The sequence below is a fragment of the Nannobrachium achirus genome (assembly GCF_963921795.1).
Source record: "Nannobrachium achirus genome assembly, chromosome: 4".
NCBI lineage: Eukaryota > Metazoa > Chordata > Actinopteri > Myctophiformes > Myctophidae > Nannobrachium > Nannobrachium achirus.
In genome coordinates this window covers 40,882,975-40,903,402 of record NC_137813.1, presented here as the reverse complement: position 1 = coordinate 40,903,402, position 20,428 = coordinate 40,882,975, and the positions used below count along the sequence as shown (strand labels likewise).

The 20,428-nt window shown below is 43.2% G+C and overlaps 1 protein-coding gene across 1 annotated transcript; it reads left to right on the top strand.

Annotated features, from left to right (window-relative positions):
- Nucleotides 1-1,386: 1,386 nt before the first annotated feature.
- Nucleotides 1,387-17,678, top strand: stk17al (serine/threonine kinase 17a like). Its single transcript, XM_080723784.1, has 7 exons — nt 1,387-1,713; nt 5,794-6,006; nt 12,324-12,468; nt 14,212-14,338; nt 15,120-15,168; nt 15,892-16,071; nt 16,841-17,678. Exons 1-7 carry the CDS (start codon nt 1,598-1,600, stop codon nt 17,124-17,126), a joined length of 1,116 nt encoding a protein of 371 aa, XP_080579910.1. The 5' UTR covers nt 1,387-1,597; the 3' UTR covers nt 17,127-17,678.
- The last annotated feature ends 2,750 nt before the right edge of the window (nt 17,679-20,428 follow it).

The window sequence follows — 20,428 nt, the reverse complement described above, 5'->3', positions numbered from 1 at the left end:
AAAACGAACACCAAACAATATTAGGCGCGTGCACTTCAATCTTCCATTGTCAAATGAGAAGATTGTTATTTTTGGGAGCTGTGGTTTGAATATAGGGTTAGAAGTATGGGACCTAAGGGTAATAGTTAGGTATAAGCATTTAGTAGTTAGCATGGTAGGCTTAGAACTGTAAGATGATGGAATGTTTTCACAATTATAGTTATTTAGTTAGTTACAAATGTTTTTTAGCCTATATGTGTGTGAGCTTGGGGGGAAAACCATAGACTGTAGGGGAAAACGAGAGAGAGAGAGAGAGACAGAGACAGAGACAGAGAGAGAGAGTGGTTTCTTGTGAAGTTATAACTGCCTAGCCATCCATTATTTCTATCTGAAAAGTAGGTTAGGGCAGGCTACAATACACACCAGTGTGAACTGTGAAACATGATAGAAGGCCCCTGCCGCTGGTGATGGCTCATCTCTCCTCCTGTCTGTCTGGTGTCATGGATGTGGGTCTTTCTCTGTAACAGAAGCCTAACCAGTGGTGTAAAGTAACTAAGTACATGTACTTAAGTTAGTTAAGTACTGTACTTAAGTATAATTTTGAGCACTAGGCCTACTTTTACTTAACTGCAGTTTTTCCAATTTTCAGTACTTTTACTTCTACTTGGATTACTCCTCTACATCTCAGAGGCAAATAGGCCTATTGTACTTTTACTCCATTAAAATAATTAATTTGACAACTTTACAAGTTACTTTATTAAAAACATAGGTCCACATTAACCACTTCACATAGGCTATACATTTTCGACCATTTGAAAATAGCCGATCTACAAGCTCACAATGCGTCGCGATACACATTGTGAGCTTGTAGATCTGCTATTTTCAAAAGATTTTTACACATTTTACACATTTGAAAACTTGTGAAATAAATGGGATCATTCTGCATAATCTACTTTCTACTTTTGGTACTCTAAGTACATTTTGATACCAATACTTTTGTATTTTTACTCAAGTCTCAAGTAGGCCTAAATGTTAAATTCCAGACATTTACAGGGTATTTCTACATGGCAGTACATTGATACTTTTACTTACCGGTAGCCTCGCATCACCAGGCTTTCCGCTGGGGCTTACCGTTGCCCCGAATACAGGACGGTCATGTATATGACCGTCCTGTATTCAGGGCTAGGGCTTACCGGTAAGTCAAGAATTCGAGTAGCCTACCTTTTCCACCACTGGATGTGAGTCCTTCTCTGCAACAGAAGGCTATTACCATTGGCTTCCAGTGTTGAGCGTCATTGCAGAGGGTTGGCCCTGAGAAGCAGTCTGTCGTTAGGAATGTATAGTAGCGTTCAAACAAAACCTTCACGCAACGAGTCGACTCTCAGCTCAGCTGTGTGTGTGTATGCTACAGGCGACAAGTCCCATTGTTTTGGAATCACCCTATCTCTTTACTTGGATTATAATATCGTTTTCGTGATTTGAGACAGTTGCTGCAGGGCTGCAAAACCTTTTTTTTTTAAGATCATGCAAGTATTTACTTGTGGATCTTAAAATCGACATACACTTTTTGTGTGTGTGTTTAAAGAAAGTTATTTTTGCTTCAACCAGACAGACTGCGATGCCAGATTCAACAATGATGAATAAGAACGGAATGGTGACAAAGATCCACACGCGGATACGGACCGACGTCCCTTTCACCGCTAATTACGAGTTGGTTGGCAGAGAATTGGGCAGGTGAGTTTGCTGCTTGAATGCTTTAATAGGCTATATTTAACAATGATGGACTTTAATGTCCATTGAATGAAAAACGGCTAGTGTTGTACCCGGTTTGACACAGTTGTTTGACAAGTGTATTGTATTGTAACACATGTAAATTAGGGTTTCTTTCCGCATGTGCAAATAGGAAATATGTGTTAATTGAGCATTTCACCCCTGCGGGTCCAAACTGTGCCCCGCAGTGATCTGTGCAGTGTAGGCTACTGTACGGTCTGGTTTAATATGAGCGGAGCCGAGTGACTTGAAGATCCTGTCTGAGTGATTGATTGCTCGTCGATTTTATAGACAGGTCATTGTCCACACAGGCAGTAAAGTAACAAAGTAGGCCTACACAGTACAGTGTACAGTTCTGAGGTAGGCCTATTTGTAGGCTACTTTATTTATTTGAGTATTTCCCATTTCCAATACTTTAACTACTCCACTACATTACAGATCCAAATATCCACTACAATTATTATTTGAAACTTAAGCAACTAGCTATTTTGTTGATTGGTTATTATTACAAAACAATAAAACATACATATTATTACCACATCAACCTATACATTTTGGCCATTTGTAAATAGTCAGTCTACAAGTTTTTAAATTATATTTTTGCCTCAATTCTTGAACATGTTCTCTGTCTCACAATCTTAACGTTGATTGAGATTTGAATTTGGGACATAGCCTTATCATTGTCGTCAGACACCACCAGCTCGGTGCCAACCAGGTAAACCTGCCAGTCTCCTGTCCCATGGATAAAATGGGAGGTCATGTTAATTAACATAAGCTGCCTGCCCCCTCCAGCCATCCTAATGCTTTCTGCAGCTCAAATGTGTCCCATAGTGTATTGTATTTGAATCCACATTCTGCGTTTTACATTCCACGGGTGCTGAACTGGGGATTCCCAGACAGAGTCCCAAAAGTCATTTTCCACACAATGAAGTTGCCAGCAACGGCGCAGTAATGCTAAATCATCACTGCATACTTCTTGGGTTCCTTTTTGGCAGCTGCCAAGCTGGTCTTCTTGTGTGAATCCTGCATCCATCCATATAATTCCAGTTTTTACAGGAGGTTTGCTTGGGGTTCCTGTATTTTCCCCTGAAGTGTGGACGAGGCTAAATAAAGAGTGTGTGCCAGTTGGTAGCACTAGCAGCCAGATCTCCTTGTCAGACACACCATGGGACATCCTGGGACACCAGCCAAGGCTTGGGGAGTTGGCAGAGAGCTGGATGTGCACAGTATGCTGTAGTAGTGCACTGTTTCTCAAACTTTTACATTTCAAGGTCTCCCCTTAACTCTGACAGTGCACAAATGGAACCAAATGAACCCTAACGGGTGCATTTGGTATAGGTCCATTTAGAGTAGACCCCCCTAAAGGAACCCACAGAGTCCCTGGAATCCACTTTGAGAACCACTGCCTTGTGAGCTTGTAGATCTGTTATTTTCACTAGTTTGGGTCCCAGCCAGGCAAACGTCTAATCTCTCTTTTTGGGTATCGAATTTAAATTCAATTCAAAGGAGCTTTATTGCCATGAGAAAACATACGTTTACATTGCCAAAGCAAGTGTCACAAATAAAATAAAAACTGTTGAAAATGGGGAACATAATATACAGTTGGAGGAGGTACAGCATTGTGTAAATGGTATCGACCTGAAAAGTTTGGAAACCTGCTGTAGTGTGGCTGTGTAGCAAGCACTATACACTCACCACTCACCCCTCCTCCCTCCATCCTCTTCACTGTAGGCTACTTTGACCCAGCAAAATCCTTCATCAGGCTTCATAATCCCATTAAATTGCAGGAATTTAGGTTCCTGGTATCCAGGAGAGCATCTTCACAAGAGAGGATATGGAGTTTTAGTAGGAGGTATGTACCACCATGTATGGTGTGTGTTGGGGGGGGCAAATGATGGCGTCATTGCCCCTCATACGCAAGTCATTCAGTCTTTGAGGAAGACAACAGACTCGACAGGAAAACCAATTTCTCCATTTCTACCACGGCAGGGTCATAATTGATGACACACGAGTTGCAGAATGCAGACACGTTGTAACTGACACTGACAAGACTAACACCCTGCCAATTAGGTGCGTGATCTTCATAAGTGTCTGTGTGGACTCGACGCAGGATGTTTGAGAAAGCACTTATTAGTGGTAGTCTGAGTTTGGTCTGAGAGTAGAGCTAAGAGAACCAACCACGTGTCCTTCAACACCAAACTTAAAATGGCATATTCCCAGCTGCCAAACGTTGAATTAAAGCACTTTCGATTTTATGACGTACGGTGTGTGTATACACACAGGAGAAACTGTTGCTGCTTCTGCCAGTTGCAAGGTGTGAATGCTGCATCCCTCCCCTCAAGAAGGCTGTATTTAGTAACCTTTGACCTGTTGTCAGCCTTTGAAAGGCCTCCTGTTGTTCCTTGCTCCCTGCAGCCTCCTGTTGCTCTTTGCAGCGTCAGTGTCTTTACAGTCTGTAGGCCTATGTCGTTCCCGTCCCTCAGCAAGTGCCTCTGAACTTGGCAGAAATTGAAGAGAGTCTCTGACAGAGAGCTTTTGCCTTTTCATTTTGTGCAACGAGAGTCTTCGCCGTTCTCTTTGGAGAATGTGAGAATGCAGTGAGAAAAAGTAACAAGCCTCATAGAGTCATATCTGAGATCCCCTTGTGCCAGCCAACAGAACCGGACTTTGGCCAGAAACAGTAGCTGGGATTTGGAGTGGACCACAAAAACGGAGGTCCTAGAGAGTAAAGCTCTGTGGGAAAATGACCAGGAGGACCATTTAAAGGATTATTTTACACAGCTCACATCCTAACTTGAATGGTGGAAATATAAACTCATCATTGTTTAAACACCTTTATTCAGTGCCCTTAATGGTTGGCGGTACACACTTTCCAAAATCATGAATCCAAATGTTGTTGTAATCATGGATGTCTTTTAACTTGACAGATACCAAATGGACATAGTCAACAGGGTTACGATCTCCTTTCTAAAGCTGGGGGTTCTTTCGAGGCTCCACTCAGGCTGTAGCGCCAGTGACCCCCCTGCCTGGCCCGTCCAGCTCTGGTCAGGTGGGTGGTCCACCCGGGCTAGGGGGGCTGCTGTGTTAGCCGACCGGTCAACCTGACCAGGCTTTTGTCTGCCGGCCCAACCTAAAAGAGAAGCAGGGCCTTGCCAAGGGTCTGGGTGGAGGCGTTTAGAGAATTCCATTTGTCCCCCGCTGCTGTCAGCGGTAAGAATGGGGAAGTGGACAGGGCCTCATTATCAGCGTGGGAGGCACAGCTGGCGATTGTGGAGTGCTAGACAGAGAAAGACGATTCTACACACATCGGACATCCTGCCCACACCCTCGGCTGACCCTCAGCACCTCCCTTGAATCCATCAACGTAATCGCACATGCGGCGGGGAAAAAAGCTGAATGCGATGAAATTATGAGGTTATGAGAACGGTAGTTGATCTATTGTTCTATTTTTCCTCTCAAAACTCTCTCTTTCAGGGAGAGGGGGGGCATCTTACAAGTCCAGCTGTTGCGTCTTGTGTCTTTTGTTTGTGCTTGACCTATGAAGTAGCATTATCGGGTCCCTGCCCACTGTTCAGAAACCCAACTGTCAGCCTTATCTGCTGCATGTCAGGCCGCCCTGATGGCCAGGAGAAGAGTAGGAGAAAGTGGATCATCTCTCTTGATTGTTAAGACAAGTTCCTTTACATACTACAGTGTACTACTGTTCACCACTTCAATCATCTATGATTTTATTGCTTTAACCATATTATCTACTCCTCCTGTGGTCAGTGATAACACAGAGATCTTTCCTAAGAATCTTCCTTTTTCATGACCAGGCAGTTTACCTCTTCTGAATTACAGAGAGAATTGTATCCGTCTTGGGTCACAAATGAACACTCTTGTCTTGTTTTATTTGATGCACTACTGACCGTTTGGATGTGGAAGACAAGCGTCTCCAACCAAACATATTTGAGAAGCCAGCAATGTGGTTATGATTATTCCATCTCCTCCTCACCAATCTCTGCCCCCCCCCCCCCTCTCCCCCCTCCTCCTCTTCTTCTTCAGGGGAAAGTTTGCGGTGGTGAAGAAGTGCATGGAGAAGTCAACGGGGCAGGAGCATGCTGCCAAGTTCCTTCGAAAGCGGCGTAAGGGCGAGGACTGCCGCGTGGACATCATAAACGAGATCGCTGTCCTGGAATCGGCCGAGGCTAATCCCTACGTGGTGGCACTGCACGAGGTCTACGAAACCACCACAGAGATCATCCTGGTTCTAGAGTGGTAAGGCAATCTTCAAGGCAAATGTACACATGAACACAGCACAATTCTGAGTATTAATTGAACTCTTGAGAGGGTAAAAATGTACTCATAAGCATCCATTTGAGTCCATTGACTTACACTGACCTGAGTCTTTTGGTTTTTTATATTAATGGACATAATTGATAAATATCCTTCAGTTTTTGTTCAGACCCCCTCCAACTATTACAGTCTTTAACATGGGTGAGTTTTGGCTATAATGATCTTTAACACGCTTTAAACTTTCTTTCTTTTACTTGAGTATATGCCAAAGCAGTGTATTGCTGCCAGGAAAACTGGGATGAAATGATAAGGTTCATAATCAAGTGGGGGAAATGAGAAACCATTTAAGTGTCACACAGTGGAAACTTTCCATCGCTGCAGGTTTTTCTTGGGTGAACGTGCGCAGCAAACTGCTTTACTCAGAACTCTCCAAAGTCAGAGATTTCTGCCTAATAGGGATTTTTGTGAAGTTAGCATGGTTGAGAAAGAACCACAGGTCTGATCTTACGTAGGCAGGATGCTGAGTGATGGGAACGTTAGTGCTGGGGTTTTTGTTTTGAGAAGTGTCAGACCAGATAGAATCTTCTCCTCAACACTGAGAGACTTCCTGTCTGCAAGTTAAATATGTTTTTGCAGAGAGCACAGCTGAATGTTACCTCAGCAACAAATAAAAGTGTCAAAGAAAAAAGTGTCAAACACGCACGCACACATGAACTCTCTTACCTTATAAGGAGATTCTTTCTCTCCTGTGGTTAGTGGATATGCTAATCTTAACCACAACACTTCTGATTCTCGTAACCGTAAGTGACTGTCAGAAACTTGCCATTTAAATACCAATGTAGAGCAACCGGATTCTGCTTACTGTGCACAGCAACTTTGTCAGTGAGTACGTTTTTGGTAATATTGTTGTGCAGCAGAGGCTGTTGTGGTGCGAATACCATAGACTGGGACAACTTCTTTACTTTGCAATTAAAATGTATGTATTCCCTATACGTTTGACAATACTAAATTTAAGGGAAAAGGCAGGTGGAACAATATGTTGGCATATGATGAAATTCAAATCAGAATGCAGGTGTCTCTGTCTGCCTAATAAGCATAGATGGGCTCAATCCCACCAATTAGAGATGACAATGGTCACTGTCCTATTGTCCTAAAGTGCTGAAAACATTTTTATTTAAGATTTTCCACATCTATCTTCAACAGAGGCTGTTGACTATAATATACCTTGTATCTCAAGGAAGGCTCACTAAAACACAGGTGCGTTACCAGTGGAATCCTAGTCACAGTCTGACCCAGGGAGTTCAGGCTGCTCGTCTGTCTTCTGTCTGGTCTGGTGGTGTACGTGTCACATGACACTGTCCATATCTTCCATGACTTTGCTAATGAGATTTTAATTAGGATTTGGGGAGAGCAGTTGGCATCTTAAATTACCTCATTAAGCCGTCATTACAGACGAGACCCCATCCTCCTCTGACCCTGCTGCTCATGAACTGCCCGCTACACAGAGGGGCAGGCAGGAAGCTGCCTCTTCCACAGTTTCACCCTGTCATCCCCATCCCAGACTTGGAATGCTCCTGCAGAACAAAGGCTTCTCTATGGGGGTTGGGGTGTAGGGGGGGCGGTCTGTGTTTGACCTCTGACTGAAGTGTGAAATAGGAAGTAGCACCACAGTTCACCCCTGCATGCCTGCAGAGAAAACATAGCAGTAGGTCAACTTGCCCAACAGCTACTCTCTGGCTGCCAGCGAGTCGCATTGGGAATACTTTGTTTCATCAAGCAGTTAGCACAGCTTATGCCTTTTGTCTAATATTATACACGAGAAGAGCTCTATTATTATATTACGTATTTTGAGATCATCCATCCACTGCTTTTTGTAAATTACACGATGTTTATTCTCTTTGTGTAGTTAGCTGCACGTGTATTTAGAACCACGGCTACAATTACTGCAAGACCCTTGGCTGTCGAGGAACTTCATCTACCAAACTGACCTCAGTGTGGGTTTTAATAACTGCAGACCAGTAGGGCCATTTTCCATTTCCTGTGGGTTGAAATGTTAAGCAGGGGCCTCAAGAGTAGCCCACTGGCATAAAGTGTGCAAACATGACTCACGCACTCGCTCACACAGCCACAACCACATCCCTGGTAATGTCAAAGAAGACATAGAAGTGAGAACTTGAATTCTCATCATCTGTAGCTGCAGTCCATCTAAGCACCACAGGAACCCCTACAAAATAATTAGTCAAGAGAAAAGTCCACTGTGATGGCAAAATGAACTTGCATCAGTGTGTGTATGACCACTGTCATACACACACATACATTGTTTTTATCTTGGAGACAGAGTGTAGAACAAATTGCACCCTATATAATTGCCATTAGTTTCCTGTAGGGTTAGAGGATATAATTGATATACCACAGTAAAATGAGTGTACAAATGAATGGAAAGGTGATTAACCCCTTCAACTGAGTGTAGGATAAAGTTACTGTAGAACATGTCACCACTATTTACGTCTAGACGTTGTCTTATTCAACCGTACCAATATAATTGACTCCGTGTTTTCAGATAATACAAGGTGCATATATACACGTGAAAAACAGACCTCTCTCAGCCAAGATGTATTTGAACTCATAACCTTGAGTAAATAAGCAGATAAAGAGCGGATGACGTCCCAAAGCCTGCATGAAGCCTGGGAACTAAAGCCAGAGAGGCAGATTGCGTAGCCAGTCAAGGCCAGCTCCGAATCGCAGACATCTAAAGCTACAGCCTATGTTTATGAAAATACTATCGCTTAAACTCTCGGTTGATCTGGCACCATATCGTTTTTCCATGGCTCTCTCTCTACTTCTGACTGTATTGGATCATTCCTACAGTAATTCTGCCTTTCCCCTCGGAGAATAATCTGATCTTTTTGAGTTCCTTCTCATTCCTTCTCTCAAAAATGCCTTTCTCTTCGTTTTATTTATTTCTTAATTAATTCCTTATCTTTCACTCCTTACCATTAACCATTCATCTTTCTAAATAGCTTTTCTTTTTACCAGTACAAAAAGTCATTATGTCAGAGCACTACTGAACTCACTAATGGCATAATGTAATGGCCAAAGAACAAAGTTCTTTTATTTGACATCAGTGAGAAACCAGAGTTGATGCAGTTTCTGGTCATCCCCTCAACTCTTGACTTGGCTCTAATGTGGTTAGTTAGTGTGAGACTCATCTGGGGGAGGATGTCCACTTTTACACACTGAAGCAGTGAGGCCATTTAACCCTCTTGAGGGAGAAGAGACGATGTTTAGATGCCTGAGATGTATCATCATTCCATTCAAGTGTTTGGCTGGAATCTTCAGCCTGTTGAAATGACACAACTATACATTTTGCCTCTTCTGCTGCAGGTTAACCACTTCTAACCTGGTATCCATATGTTTTATTATTTTATTTTTGGAGCTGTGTGAAGCACAGGCTCCCTATACGTGGCTGTGTGGGTCTGTGTGTGTGTCTGTCTGTCTGTCTGTGTGTGTGTGTGTCTGTGTGTATGTAGCCTGAACTTCCTAAACTTCGGCACGCCACTAGTCCCACAGTTTTGCCACCACACACTCGCGCCATATGTCAAATCGACCGCCTTACTCGGGAATCGTGGGCTATTACTTTTCTAAGAGAAAGGTTCTATAGTTTAATTGATATTAATTTATTAGTGAATTAATTTTCCCCATTGACTTATAATGGGAATCGCAAAAACTCACATTCAATTATTTGTCTCTCGCAAACCATAGGGGCTAGAGTTTCAAGACTTGGAGAGGAGGTTCATAATGATTTCAAGGATTAAATAAAAAATAATTGTGTAATTTGGCCGCATGGTGGCGCCATAACACCCCACTTTACGTTTTGGCCTGTAACTCTTGAACCGTAGGTCGGAAAATTAAAAATATTTTTTCCCTGGATTCCTTGGGTCATGATGCATCTCCCCATATAGGCCACGCCCATTTGCGCCATGATAGATTTTCCGCCATCTTGAATTTTCTCCAAAACACACTTTTTGCTCCTTTTCCTACATATTTTCTTCAAATGTCACAAAAATCGGTACACATGATCCACACACACACACACACACACACACACACAGCTCCACTTCACACGGGTGTGATTTTTAATCTTTAAAAACAAAAACAAATGCCATTTTTACTCACTAACATTTCTGTCCACTCACGCCGTCTCAGAGGATGGCTTTGGAGAGCTCAGAAACCTGCAGCAACTTACATGAAGATAAGGCTGAACACGGGTGAATTGCTCCTTTAAGTGTATAATAAAGCTATTCAGACACTCTTGTTTCCCTCTAATAGCCCACACCCTGGTAAGATTTAGCTTTGAATGGGCATATTGACTGATTAACGTCATAACTAACGTCCAACACATGGAATGGCTCAGTGACTGCAATGAGCAGCCTTATACTGTGTGTTCCTGTTCCCCTCCCCAATGCCCAGTTTTCAACATTCATATAAAAGATATGCTTCAAAGCACATTCACGTGTGTCTCATTTCCTTTCCCCCCAAAATCACGGCACCAGGCCCTCCCTTATATTCGCTGTACATTTGAACCGGTGCAGGAATATTTGTTGGAAGCCTCCTCCTGTGCTCTTAAACGCCTCAACAAGTGGGGTGGGTGGTACGGCAGCTATTTTCACAGCTGAGGACAGTATAGAGTGCAGGGTTGCAAGGCTAACAAGGGATTGTGTGGTGATAGTTATGTAACAATATATGTGCCCAGGGCTGGGTCACAAAACGTCTTCTGAAGATAGAAAGCATGTGTGTGCCATCTAAATCCCTCACACATGGTTCTGCTTTTTGGGGCTAACCTGTCAGCTCTAGGTACTGATATGATCATGGAGCATCCAACGTAAATCCACCATGTCTCCAGTTCACTGAACATTGTTACACAAGCAAGCGCACCATTTTTCACAACAATAAGAAGTCACCTTGATTTTTATAATTAGCTTTCCTAAAAAAGCCAAAGATCAGGATAATCCCTAATCACTAACCTGGGGCCTGCGCAGGTGTTGGTAATCCAGGACTTGTTGGGAGTTTCCCAGACTGGGATTTATACGTCCAGTTGATTAAAATTCCCTTCTGCATCCACTGGAGTGTGGGGTCTTATTCAGGTCAGGAGCCTTGGTTGTTTGATATTAGAGATCGGTGAGTGATCGCGATCAGCCGATAATGCCTCTATCGGCTTTGATCGGTATCGGCTTTGCCTATCTACAAGTTAGATCAACTATTTTCACAATATTTATCTGTGGGACTGAATGTAACCTCAGCTTCAACTCCTACAAGTTGAATTGGATACTAAAGGACCTCAGCCTGCAATCTCCTAATGTTTATACTTAATATACAATGTCAATGTTTTGTAAGAGGAATCATTAAATATATAAATGCTGCTACAGTAACACAATAAATAGAAGAATTTATGGATTTGACGCTGTGATCGGGAATATCGGTATCGGCAGATACTGATCCCAGTTGATCGGTGATCGGTATCGGCCCCCGCAATCGGAGCATCTCTATTTGATATTATACATATTTGCCAATGTTCCTGCTGGTTTCCTTTTTGTTTTGTTCTGTTATCTGATCGGGGCTGTTATCTGGGCTTGTGCAAGCTGATATGACCCCCTCATATCTGCACTCATTAACCTGGGGTCAGGGAGTCACTGTTGAGAGGTGTGGTACCTTATGGCTCTCCTGATTTATGTTGAACTGACAGTGTGTGTGTGTGTGTGTGTGTGTGTGTGTGTGTGTGTGTGTGTGTGTGTGTGTGTGTGTGTGTGTGTGTGTGTGTGTGTGTGTGTGTGTGTGTGTGTGTGTGTGTGTGTGTGTGTGTGTGTGTGTGTGTGTGTGTGTGTGTGTGTGTGTGTGTGTGTGTGTGTGTGTGTCGCGCGCGTGCGTGCGTGTTTGAATGGACCTTGTTTCTCCCAGCCAATGTACACTAATGGGGTGGTTTGGGGGCGGTGCGCTAAATTATGTAATTGTATTTTTTTAACGAGTCGTTGACATAAGGCTAGATTGTACTGCTAACTGAATAGGTTGGAATTTGCCATTGCCATCCTGATTGTGTGATAAATCTGTATCGAGGGGAAGGGCGTCCTCTCACTATTCATGGTACAATTTATTATGAGAAGTAAAAAATAATAATAAGCTTAAGTGAAAGTGAGCCAAGTTAAACCCCATAGAGGTGGGAGTTTATCCACAAAGTTCACAAAGTTCCTTTTTACTCGACTCATTTTTTGTTTCTTCCTTTCCTTCCTCTGCTCTCTTCACAGCGCTGCGGGGGGAGAGATCTTCAACCAGTGTGTTGCTGAGAGCGACGAGGCCTTCACAGAGCAGGATGTGATCCGGCTGGTCAGACAGATCCTCACCGGTGTGGCCTGCCTGCATCGCTCCAATGTGGTCCATCTGGATCTAAAAGTATGTACACTCTGTTGTCTACAGTAGTGGTTCTCAACCTTTTCAGGCCGCAACCCCCAAAATAATCATATTTTAACTGGGGACCCCCCCACCCTGACGAGCACTTTGTATAACACGTTATATTGTGAAAATAGCAGATCTACATGCTCACAATGCCATGCGTTGCGAGGCGTTGTGAGCATGTAGATCAGCTATTTTCACAATGTCTGCCTCTAATATTTGACAATTTTAGAGGTATTAAAACGTCCTTAAAATGTCAAATTAGAAATGTGCATAAAAATGTATGCTGGTTTGTTTACTGTTGAGCGAGAAAACAATGTTGCACATTAAGTTAATCATCTGGGGACCCCCCAAAATAATTTGGCATCCCCCCTGGAGGTCCTGACCCACAGGTTGAGAACCACTGGTCTACAGTGGCAAGACTTACTTTATCATCATCATCACCCTGTTATGCCAACAAAGCTCAGAACATAACAACCCTGACTGGGTTAAATATTTCAGAATCCATTTTCCACCACACTATCATGTTACCCATATATTTTTCTTTTGCCAAGTCACCACTGTTTCAGATGAATCCAGTGTCTCTTCTTCCTTTCTGCTATTACATTAGGTCTCCTGTGTAAAAGAGAGTTGTATCTGAATGGGACTTTCTGGACAAATAAAGGCTAATTAAAAAATAACATATTTAACTCATTGAGTGCCAATCCCGAACTAGTTCGGCTTTATTAGCGTATCGTAGAGTGCCGATCCCGAACAAGTTCGGCTTTTAAAAAAAAATAAAAAAAATAAATTGAAAAAAAAAAATTGATTTTTTTTTTTTTTTTTTTTTGGACCCCATCAAATCTGGTGAACATGATTTCAATCGCGATTTTGCATGTTCCACCCCCATACAACCCCATCTAACATACAGGGCAGCCATTTTTGTTTACATTACATGTAAAACATAATGGCGATTATCTCAAGAATGCCTGAACGGATTTCCAATCGGATTCTTTTGTTTGAAAGCTGTGAACAAACTGCACAAATCCACTCCAATGCAATCCAGGATTGCATTGGATTTTTTAGAGCTCATTCTTCTCTGTTTTTTTCCCATGCATGAGGTGTGCAAGGTTTAATCATGGCTAAGTTGACGAAAATAAGGCTTCTAAAATGCTTGGTAGCCAATAGCTAACTTCAAGCTAACTTCATCCTCTTCCTGTACATGCACAAAGGAAAGTGTTCAGGCAAGTAGGGCTTGGGCTTGGGCTCCAGGGCTTGGGCATGCATTACCAGCATATCTCTATTATTCTCTGGTCACTGGGCGCCCTCTAGTGGTGATAGGCTGGCACTCAATGAGTTAAGAGAGTAAGAACAAATGTTTTAATGTGGACAGTTTTGCAATGGCCAACTCCACATGACAATGAAGAATGTGCTACTCTTCATTGTGTGATTTAAACCATGTACTTTCCTGTCTCTCCGAGATGTATTGCACACACTTTCATGTAAGGGCCATCTAATTAGTTGGGATGTATTTCATCTCATCTGGTTTAGCAGATATCTTGGCTTAGAAAAAGCTGCTAGATTTTTGATAGATTAAATCCTCTTTGCACGTACAGATTGTTTTTCTCATTCTGATCATCTGGAATTAATGTAGATCCCAGGTGTGTGTGTGTGTGTGTGGGGGGGATGTTCTGTCCAACTCAATTATTACTAGAGATTGTGTGACCTCTTGTCTAATCGTGTTTTTGTCTCTGTCATCTCCAGCCCCAAAACATCCTGCTGACCAGTGCCAGACCCCTGGGGGACATCCGCATTGTGGACTTTGGCCTGTCCAGACGCATGGACAACGTCACGGAAGTCCGGGAGATCCTGGGCACCCCAGAGTATGTTGGTGAGTAGGGCTGTCACGATATGACATTTTACATGACGATTAATTGTCACTCAAATAATTGCGATTAACGATTTAATTGTGTTTTTGTCGTTGAAAATTACATTTCTGTTTGGCTTGTAGGCTTTGAAGTTGCACATGGCAGATATGACACATAACCTAAATATACAAAGAAATTACTGTCATATTTGACAACTTTCTACTTAAAAAATAACATTGATAGTGGAAATAGCCGATCTACAAGCTCACAACGCGTCGCGATGCGGCGTTATTGGAAATGACACCCGAGCTCCAGGGAAACCCCGCCCACCGAAGCTTTTGATTGGCTGAAGCGGAGCTAGGGAGCGCTCCATTGTAGTCGCTTGGACAGGGCGTTTATCGTGGGCTTAAATATAACGATTGCATTCACCACGGCTTCGTGACTCGCGCGGCGCTCCGCCGGCCGCGCGGCCCTGGTCCGCTGGCCTTCGCGCCGCTTGCAGTGTCGTGGACAATCGAGCCGCTCCGCCTGGAGCTCGGGTGTCATTTCAAATAAGGCCGCGATGCGACGCGTTGTGAGCTTGTAGATCTGCTATTTCCACTATTTCTGAAAATGATTGTAAATGTATGAAAGATTTTCAACATTCACGATTATGACAAAATATTTGCGATTAGACGATTATGTAATAATTGTGACAGCCCCTCTGTGCCACAGGATGACCCTATTACCTTGTATATCCGTGCGAGTGTCTGTGTTATGGTGTGTTTTATCGTGACTAATTGGACTATGTGTTTTTGTTAACAGCCCCCGAGATTCTGAACTATGAACCCATCAGCACTTCAACAGACATGTGGTGAGTTGAACAAGTTAACAGGATTACGTCTCTGTTTTGTGTGTGATCTGTCAGTCGGTATTAGACTTGTTGTTATAGTGTAGTTTCATTTTGGTTTGTCTCACAAAAAGTGAAAAAGCATGGGGATGACATGATCATGCTGCACGTTAAAATATAACTATTTGTCATCAAACAAAAAGAAAGGGTAAATACAGTATATCAGGGGTCTTCAACAGGGGGTCCGGGATCCCTAGGGGGTCCTCAGAAAGTTTTTTTCTCCTTTTTTATATTGACCACTTGAACTCTAGTGTCCATATTCTGAGAACTTTAGCCAAAAATAGCAGATCTACAAGCGCTGCGAGGCGTTGTGAGCTTGTAGATCGGCTATTTTCGGCAAAGAGGTTTGGTGTAGAGGGGAAAAAAGAGCAGACTAAGTACAGAGTGAAAGGTACACTGATAATCGTGCTGTCAAACAATGAAACTAAATGGAATCTATGAAAATGTTGTGGGGTTCCCTGCTTCGTCTCTCCCTCAACTAAGGCGTCCTTGGCCTGAAAACGTTGAAGACCCCTGCAGTATACATTTCATGTGTATGTTTTCAGGTTCATTTTTAGCTAAGGATGTCAAAGTGGAATACAACCTTTTGAATAGCCCTCTGCTGTCGCAAAGCAGTAGACATTCTTCTGCTTAACCCTAACTCATCCTTCTTTCGTCCTCTCTCTGTCTCGCCCTGTTATCGCCTAGGAGTATCGGGGTCCTGACCTACGTCATGCTGACCGGTGAGTCTCCGTTCCTGGGGGAAGACAAGCAGGAGACATTCCTCAACATCTCCCAGGTCAACATTGACTACTCGCAGGACACCTTCGAGGGCGTCTCCTCCCTGGCTGTGGACTTCATCAGATCCGTGCTTGTCAAGGACCCCAGGTGAGGCTTTAGCTTAGCACCTCTTGACATGTTGCCACGCAATCCTGAATTACTGCATTTCTGACTCAAATGTATCAAGGATGTGACTCAAGTAACACATCCTGATGTGTGTGAGCAATGTGTGTGTGGTAATTGCTTGACGTCATTTATACGAGGCGCATTTCCTTTAGTAAAAATCCATGGTTCAGCAGTCATAATACCGACGGTAGACATTTCTTTTCAGGCCCATCACTCTTTCTGGTGTAAAACGTCTCTAAAATAGCAACCACAACACATTCTTCCTGGTGAAGGTTTCCAGTCTCTGGGGAAAGCGTTGGCCTGTCTGTCTATCAACGGTTCTCCCAGACCCTTTTTACGTCACAGCTGTCACTATTTGATGAAGTGCTCCGAACACAGGAGCCCTTAATTTGTCACCACAATGTGTCAGTGAAAAGTAGCGGCAGCGTCTCTCTCTGATTCAATGCCATAATCTCCAGTTAGTGTAGTTTAATTGCAGCAAATTAGCGGTAGGGTTTGGGGATGTAAGGGGGGGTAAAAATGGAAAATTCCTGAGTGGGCTACTAATTCTACAAGGGAGGGGATTTCTTTTAGAACATATTTTGTAGTATTAGTATTTTTGCCAAACGGAAATGTTGAAAAGGAACAGTGGATAGCATCAACGAGAGAAGGGCATTGGGTGACTTGAAAGACACCGAGAATCTTACAGGTTCTGCAAAATATTTGGGAATTTCCACTCACCCTGTGTGTTTTTTTTTTTTTATGTGTACAGGAAAAGAGCCACAGCAGAAGAATGCCTCAACCACCCCTGGCTGAACTCAAACAGCCACCCTCACACCCACATCCACACCTCCGCTGCCTCCTCGTTGGACGAGCCAGAGACGAGCCAATCGGAATCGGAGCCAGAGAGTCCTGCGCCGTCCCCCGAGCTGGACTTAATTGGCTCGTACCTCACGTTCCCGGGCCAGGGCGAGCTGAAGACGGGTCGCAGCACGTTCTCCTTCAGCGAAACCCAATACCCCACTCGGACTGACATCCAGCACGGTCTCATCTGCTGAGCCATGTGACTCTCAGACTCTCGGAGAGTGTCTAAACGAACTTGCCCGCGGCAGTGGCCGCTGAGACCCACTGGGGGCTGAAGCGTTCCGATTTTCAGGGCCACGCTATAGAGCTATATCTGTGTGGGATGCTGTACGCGCGCTGTTTGCTGCTGCTGCTAACGCTGTGACGGATAAGAGGTCAGCAAGCTGATCTGTGTGTCTGTTGACATGTGCGGGTGTGTACGTATGTGTCTGTGTGAATGACGCATGCTACTCCTGCTGACGGGTGTAATTATGCGGGCAGGCAGTGGGACGAAGCCCTGTCTTGAGAGCAGAGCTGGCAGATGGTTGGTCCACAGAGCAGAGGTTGCACTCAGGCACCAGAACTGAACTCTCGTGTGGGCCGGTCGTACCAACCTGCCCCAAGGACAAGCACTGGCTCCTGTCGCCTACAGGAAGATAACCTTTTATAGGCAGACATTCAACCCATTCAGAACGGGCACACATTATTGTGTATCATTATTTTATGCTTTAACTATTGAAAAATAGCAGATATACAAGCTCACAGCGCGGCACCGAGTGCCGCGCTGCGAGCTTGTAGATCTGCTATTTTTGAAAAATCTTGAAAATTTGAATTTTTACCCGATTCTATAAGTGTCTTTTGAATCCTTCTAAGATTTTTTGAAAAACCTATGTTTCTATGTCAGCAATCTGGCCAGCCATCGTCAAAGGGTCCTTTTTACTTAAATGGAGCTCAGTTAGTCTGTTTTTGAGAGACTACTATGTCAGTGGTTCTCAAACCTTTTCATGTGAAGGACCCCCAAAATTATATTTATTTGGCCACGGACCCGCATCTCAAAATATTTAGTTCCAGGGACCACCCAGAAGCAAAATTTGATTTGCAAACGTTCGCTTTGAAAATACATATTCAAAGATTTGCACACATTTTCACGACTTTTTCAAAAATAGCAGATCTACAAGCTCGCAGCGCGGCACTTGGTGCCGCGCTGTGAGCTTGTATATCTGCTATTTTTCACTGGTTAAAGCATTCAATAATTCTAGGCCTAAATGGGTCAAAGATCAACCCGAAGACTGACCCAGAGATGCCTTCCATGATGCGCTTTGTTGATGAAGGACGTAAGGTTTGATGATGACGATGAAGATGATGATCTTATACTCCAGGCATAAATGTTCCACCATCTGTTTATTTATTTACGTAGTTCTTGTTTCTTGTCTTTTCAGCTCCTTTACAAAGCCACATCCCTGCCCAATGTTAAAAAAATATTTACTATTATTATTATCTTATAGGACAATCTTGAGCACTTTCGGTTCATCTCCATGTAATGTTGAAAAGTGAAATTTTATACACAATTATCCACCATCAGTTGCCATAGCCATACTCTTCGCCATTAAGTGCCACTTTAGTTTATTGACCACACATTTTATGTTGTTTCAGGATTCTTAATTAAATTTGTCTTAATGTGTCAATAATTGCTATTGCACGAGTTGCACAACTCTCCTGTACCTTTATCATCACATGGTTGCCATTTTCAATATGCCTCTATGGATTTCATTATCTGTCAACTGAAGAGTTCTTCACTCTCTGTGAAGAGCTCAAATAGGTGTGATGTTTGCCTTCAGATGGATGATGGGGAGAAGAAAATCTATTCGTAAGAATTTATCCCAAAAAAGTACTGAAATGTATATATTGTGTTATTAAGATTAATCTGTAAAATATTGTTTGATAAAAAAACCTTTGAGCATTGTATTATAAAACGTGATTTTGTACCTTATACATTTTACCCATTCCTGGTCTCTGTTCATAAATTTCAGTCAGGTTTGCACTTGTCCTTCTGGACTTAACATTAATATGAATAATGTTGATGGCATGAATTGCAAAATGTATCAAAGAAAAATAAAATGTTCATTTTGTATCCCACTTGTCAGTCTGGTAGTTATTTTTAAAACCTTACCTTAGGATAGTTGAGAAACAAGGTTACTTATTAAGTGAACACTGTGTCTTATTGTGTCACAGTAATGGTTGAAGTCCATCTAATTTGATGATAATCACATTGCAGCCAGAGAGGCTAAATGGCCTTTTATTGATCCTGGTGGGGGAAATTCAGTTATAGCATATAACACAGGACAGATACAGTTAAGAGTACTGTAAACTTTTAGATTCTGAAAGAATAAATACAAAGAAGGTTTGCCCTGGCCATCTGCACTTGGACTGACCGAGATTATTAGCATAGTGTATGAACTATATATATGTAGGAGTAATATGTCTACATTGTGTGAGACCGATGCTGATATACAGTATACGTATATACTCTGTGTGTCTGAAACAACCGCAAGGTGGGTGGCCTTGATTGAAGGTTGATTGTCTTGATTTCCCCTGAAGCTGTAGATCACCTCAGTGTAATAACAATAAGTAGGCTGTCTGTGGAGCATATACAGGAGTAGATCCTTCACCACAACATAGGACTACTTAGTGAGGAGTGAATATTGAGGAAAACAAAGCGTTCTGACCAGTCTCCCAGAAATATCCATCAGCCACTCTTTACAGGAAATGCCAATGTCCCATGAAGAGGAACACCGCTTTGCTTTCCACTCTAGTAAATAGTCATCTCTCTCTCTCTCTCTCTCTCTGTCTCTCTCTCACACTCGCTGTCCCTCTCTCCCGTCATTCACATACACACACTCTCCTGCTTGTTTACTCGAGCCAGGTCGAACAATGGCCTTGCTCGCCAATGTTCCGAATTCTTTCTTCAATGTGCTCTTCCTCTTGTTGGTGGGCACTGGGCCAGTCCCTCCGGCGCAGCCAGCAGGGAGAAGGGGGCTCCCAGCGGGGTCTTGCTCCAAGCCCGGAGGCCCCGAGTGGAGTGGCCTTTTCCCCTGAAGAATATCCTGCTGCTGCTTGGAGATGTGGAATGTCAGAAATGTTCAGAACTCACCTTCCTTCCCTTTCTCATTAACTGTATTGGTTTATTTACACCTTTCCTTTTTAAATGGGTTTTCTGTTTTCAGGGGACATTGTTATGTTTCTATACTGCCGCGCTACATTCAAAGACAGATGATACACACAAGCAGAAGTGGCCGATTTGTTGGTTGGTAGGTGGTCACACAGAAATACTTTCAGTGACTTTGAAGTTCTACGCAATCAAAGGATTTACACATGCTGCACATGCCTCCTGACTGGAGGTCTTACTGTACAGTATGTGGCTGTGCAGCAGATGGCAACAGGCGGCAAGGGGGTCCCCTCAAATCATGTGGGGACCTCCCTGGGGGTCCTGACCCACAGGTTGAGAACCACTGCCCTA

Coding starts and splice junctions, on each gene's coding strand:
- stk17al (XM_080723784.1), top strand. CDS start 1,598: ATGCCAGATTCAACAATGATGAATAAGAACGGAATGGTGACAAAGATC. Junction 1,714..5,793: donor GTTGGCAGAGAATTGGGCAG/GTGAGTTTGCTG, acceptor CTTCTTCTTCAG/GGGAAAGTTTGCGGTGGTGA. Junction 12,469..14,211: donor TGGTCCATCTGGATCTAAAA/GTATGTACACTC, acceptor TGTCATCTCCAG/CCCCAAAACATCCTGCTGAC.